This window comes from Lactuca sativa, chromosome 3 (genome assembly GCF_002870075.4).
Source record: "Lactuca sativa cultivar Salinas chromosome 3, Lsat_Salinas_v11, whole genome shotgun sequence".
NCBI lineage: Eukaryota > Viridiplantae > Streptophyta > Magnoliopsida > Asterales > Asteraceae > Lactuca > Lactuca sativa.
This window is the reverse complement of record NC_056625.2, coordinates 261,023,464-261,028,915: the sequence shown is the minus strand read 5'-3', so window position 1 is coordinate 261,028,915 and position 5,452 is coordinate 261,023,464. Positions and strand designations below refer to the sequence as shown.

The following is a 5,452-nucleotide window of genomic DNA, read 5'->3' as shown; positions in this document are numbered from 1 at the left end:
AAATAATAGTCAAGAACAAACTGAGATATTGAACCCTAGGAACCTAGAACTATCCGGTCTTCGGACCATGCCTCGAATATCCTAGCCTTCATCAAACAAGAACAGTCAAGGGGCCCCTCACCGTGATCCTAAAACCAGAGCCTATCCAAATACCTAATACGTGAATCAATGATGATGACTCAAAACTCCCGACAAGAACTTACTTGAATCAAGTTGCACTTGCTTTAGACAATCGAGCCTGGAACATTCTTAAATACCTAACAACCCGCAATGACACACCACTCCCAAACCAAATCATCCATCTCTGAAAGTTTCTTCTGCCTTTTCTCTTCCATGTCCGCATTACTTGAATAGACTAGAGATTTTAAAAATCTACACCATCTGTCTCAAGTCTTCCCTACCATACCGAGGTCTACATAATCCCTAGATGGTTACCCTGGAAAAATAACTTTCCCTTACTTATAGCACAAACAAAAACGTCGAAACCTTTATTTATAATAAATCATATGAAAATAATTAATAAAATATATGTGCTTAGCTATAGCCCACCCCAGGATCAATGCATCTCTATATCGAAGACATGTCGACCACATATATATATATATATATATATATATATATATATATATATATATATATATATATATATATATATATATATATATATATATATATATATATATATATATATAAACCAACATGATGTTGTTTTGTTTTCTTGTAAAATTATATTAAAAATATAAAAAAGATTTTTCCAAGCCTATAGTGACGCCATGTACGTCTTCAGCATATATTTTCAGAAACCCACTTAAAATCTTTTCAGAAACGCACTTAGTCTTTTTGCTTCCCTCCTAATCTATTGCCGACACGACATGTCGTCGGTGTACTCTTTGAGGTCGAAAGATCATGGTCAAACCCTGTGGTGACTACATGTACGTAGTTATAGCCCAAACACAGTCGATGAGAAGATACAATTAATTTACCCACTCGCGCGAATTGTCTTAATTAATAAATGTATATGTATTAAAAGTTCAACCATACAAATATAAAGTAAATACTGAAGGTCAAGTCGAAAGATTATAACAATCTATTTCACAGACTGATGCGCAGAAATTAGTTGAACCTTTTAATATATGGTTAATTAGTACCTACAGTAGCCAAAACAAAACCAACCAATACGTGGAATACTTCTTTTGCACATCATGTTACATTCTTGGAAAAAAAAAAAAAAGATACACGCATACGATGCATGCATGTCCACATCATTAAAACTTATGGAAATTAACCATGTTCATGATGAGATCACTCACCATTGGTGACAGGTGGGATCATCCTCTGGGAAGCAACTTTAAGTTGTAAATGATATATATGTACGTGGTGTTGCGGTTTGCGACTCATCTGATTCTCAGTCGATGGTGGCATAAAGCTCAGCTTTTCAGGTGGTTAATTTTTAATGGGTGGTGGTATTCCGATTGGAGTTTGTAGTCGTTGATCTTCGATTAGTGGTGGTATAGTGACTGGAGTTTGTGGAGGTTGATCATCAATTGGTGTTGGCATATTAATCGGTGTTTCCGGTGGGTCATCCTCCATTGGAGGTGGCATGTTGATCGGATTTTCTGATGGTTCATCCTCAATGGGTGGTAGCTTGTCGGTTGGCATTTCTGGTGGATCTTCCACCACAGGTGGTGGCATGTCGATTGGATTTTCGAGAGGTTCTTCCCCAAGGGGTGGTTGCATATCTATTGGCGTTTCAGGTGGTTCATCATCCACCGGTGGTACCATGCCAATTGACGTTTCTGGTGGTTCTACCTGAGTGGGTGGTGACATGTCGATTGGCATTTTTGGTGGTTCATCCTCTATGGGTGGTGGCATACCGATTGAAATTTCTGGCGGTTCTTCCTTAATAGGTGGTGTCACGTCGGTTTGAGTTCCTGGTGGTTCAAACTCCATAGGTGGTGGGCTGTCTATTGGAGTTTCTGGTGGTTCTTCCCTCATAGGTGGCTGGATGTCTGTTGGTGGTGGTTCATCCTCTATAGGTGGTGGGATGTCAATTGGATTTTCTGGGGATTCTTCCCTCATGGGTGGTTGGATGCCTGGTGTTTCAGGTGGTTCAACCTCTATAGGTGGTGGCATGTCGATTGACGGTTCTTGTATAGGTAGTGGCCTATCGGTTGGAATTTCTGGTGGTTTATCCTCCACAGGTGGTGGCACGTTGATTGGAGTTTCTGGTGGTTCTTCCTTCATTGGTGGTGGCATGTTCGTTTGCATTGGTGGTTCATCCTCCATGGGCGGTGGTATACCAACTGAAGTTTCTGGAGGTTCTTCATCATTAGGTGGTGGTATGTGTGTTGGTGTTTCTGGTGGTTCATCCTTCACCGGTGGTGGCATGCTTATTGAAGTTTCTGGTGGTTCTTCGTTAATGGGTGGTGGCATGTTCGTTTGCATTGGTGGTTCATCCTCCATGGGTGGTGATATCCCAACTGAAGTTTCTGGAGGTTCTTCATCATTGGGTGGTGGTTTGTGTGTTGGTGTTTCCGGTGGTTCATCCATCACCGGTGGTGGCAAGCCGATTGAAGTTTCTGGTGGTTCTTCCCTAACGGGTGGTGGCATGTTCGTTTGCATTGGTGGTGGCATACCAACTGAATTTTCTGGAGGTTCTTCATCATTGGGTGGTGGTTTGTGTGTTGGTGTTTCTGGTGGTTCATCCATCACCGGTGGTGAAGTTTCTGGTGGTTCTTCCTCAATGGGTGATGTTATGTCGGTTGGAGTTTCTGGTGGTTGAACGGGTGGTGGCATGGCGATTGGAATTTCTGGAGGTTCTTTATTTATGGGTGGTGGCATGCTGACCGGAGTTTGTGGTGGCATATCATAATGGGGTGGATCGTCAATAGGATCTAGTGGAGCTAGGGTTTCTAGTGGTGGCTGACTATCGGCAGGTGGTGGTGGGATGTCATTTGAAACTGGTGGTCTGGTCTCCACAACAGGTGAAGGTGGTGGTGGAATGTTGATTGGCGGTGACATGTATATCGGTGGATTCACTAGAATAGGCCTTGATGGTGGTGGACTATTCTCTAAAAATGGTGGTGGGATGTTGATTATAGGTGAAGGTGATGGTTTCATGTTGATTGGCGGTGTGTACATTGGCGGCTCCACTCGAATATTCCTTGCTGGTGGTTGATTATTTTCTGAAATTGGCGGTGGCGTGTAGACAATAGGTGAAGGTGGTGGTTGCATGTTCAATGGCGGTGTCATGTATACTGGTGGTTGAACTCCTATTTTCCTTGCTGGTGGTGGGTTGTTCTTTAAAATAGGTGGTGGCGAATTGATAATAGGTGATGGTGGTGGCGGTTGCTTGTTAATTTTTGGTGCCATGTAAACCGGTGGAGCTACATGAATAGGTCTTGTTGGCGGTTGGCTGAAGACAGGTAATGGTGGTGGTTTTCTGTTGATAGGATGTATTATGTACGCGGGTGGTGTCAGGTGAATAGGTCTTGTAATTGGTAGTGGACTTTTCTCAAACCCTGGAGGTGGCGTATAGTCAGGCAATGGTGGTGGTTCCTTGTTGATAGGTGGTATTGCATATATAGGTGGTGCTACATGAATTGGTCTGTTTGGTGGTGGACCATTATCAAAATTTGGTGGGTGTGTGTAGATAGGTAATGGTGGTGGTTGAATGTTGATAGGTGGTGCTATATATATTGGTGGTTCCACGCTAATAGGTGTTGTTGGTGGTGGACTACTCTCAAACTCTGGTGGTGGCATAGGGACCGGAGATGATGGTGGTCCCATGTTGATAGGTGGTACCATGTTCATTGGTGGTGCTACATGGATATCTCTTGTCGGTGGTGTGCTATTATCAAAATCTGGTGGGTGCATGACAGGAGATGGTGGTGGTTGGTTGATGATTGGTGGTACTATGTATATTGGTGGTTCAATATGAATAGGTCTTGTTGGTGGTGGATTGTTCTCAAACTCTGGTGGTGGCATGACAGGAGATGGTGGTGGTTGGTTGATGATTGGTGGCTCAACACGAATAGGTCTTGTTGGTGGTGGATTGTTCTCAAACTCTGGTGGTGGCAAGTAGACAGGAAATGGTGGTGGCTCAATGTTAATGGAAGGTACCGTGTACATAGGTGGTGATACACGAATAGGCCTTGGTGCTGGTGGAGTATACTCGATATCCGGTGGTTGCATATAGACGGGTAATGGTGGTGGTTTGATGTTGAATGGTGGTACCATGTAAACAGGTGGTTCACGAATAGGTCTTGTTGACGGTGGATTGTTATTGAAGTATGGTGGTGGCTTGTAGACAGGCGATGGCGGTAGTTGGTTGTTGATTGGCGGAACTATGTACATAGGTGGTGCACCATAGGGTCTTCTTGGTGGTGATTCTTGTATTGGAGCAGGCAGGGTATATGCAGGTGTTGTTGGTCTAACCACCGGTGGCGACCTTACCACCACCGGCGGTGACCTTACCACCACCGGCGGTTTGCAATGGAAGTGCAAGGGTGAGGGGCGTCGATGATGTCTATGTGGAAGAAAGTTAGCTATGGAAAGGGTGGAGGGTGTTATAAGTACACTAAGAAGTAGGACTTGAAAGTGTACGAGAGACATTTTTTGTATGTGTATTAAAGAGAGTTTGTTGCATTTTATACTGTGGATTTGCCTTGAAAGAAGGCTCCCTTCAAGCCCATGTGAGAATTATGGCACGAAACACTTGACCAAATTTTTGCCGATGGACCACAAAAAAATGCATTTGGAATGAGAGCTTTTTGCAAAAAATTGGGGTAATTTCTGATTCCTTTGTAGAAAATGTGGTGTTTTAAAAGCTTTGCAAAAATGGGGTTGTTGGCACACAACAATCACACGAATCTTTTAGATTTACAAAAATAGTTCGGATATATTTACAATTTTAGCCTATTAGTTTATTCAATATATCATGTTTATATCTTTTCCATTTTCAATTTCTTTTCATATCTATATCAAATTTATAGATATTGTTATTTATTATAAGTATATCATTAAAAAATTTATATAGAGATTAATAATTTATACCACTAAAAAGTCAATACAAAACTATATAAGTATTATTGGAATTATCACATGTACTTTATGTCATTGTTGCTGAGAAGAATATGTATAATTCTTGTTGGTTTATTTATTAGTTCTAACTTTTTTTTTTCAAAATATAATTTTTTGTGAAATTTGATTTCATAACGTATAGTTATTTCAAAAATAACTTTAACAGAATCTTCGAACTTGTATCAGAATTTTCGAACCCACTTTACTTTCAAGAATCTATTTATAACGTAAAGTGATTTCAAAAATTGATTTTATTGGCAATTTGGAACTCATTTATTATTATTTTTTTAACTTTTTTTTTAAATATTTCTATTTTTAATCTATTTAAAGAAACATTTCAATCTATCATGAGCAAAACTTCTAGAATTCA

The 5,452-nt window shown here is 40.8% G+C and overlaps 1 protein-coding gene across 1 annotated transcript; it reads right to left on the bottom strand.

The window, feature by feature from the left end:
* Positions 1-910: 910 nt before the first annotated feature.
* Positions 911-4,614, bottom strand: LOC111911653 (proline-rich extensin-like protein EPR1). Its single transcript, XM_023907403.2, has one exon. The coding sequence runs from the start codon at positions 4,612-4,614 to the stop codon at positions 1,444-1,446; it is 3,171 nt and encodes a 1,056-aa protein (XP_023763171.1). The 3' UTR covers positions 911-1,443.
* Between the last annotated feature and the right edge of the window lie 838 nt (positions 4,615-5,452).

What these genes read in the sequence shown, in the direction of transcription:
- LOC111911653 (XM_023907403.2), bottom strand. Translation starts at nt 4,614, where the DNA reads ATGTCTCTCGTACACTTTCAAGTCCTACTTCTTAGTGTACTTATAACA.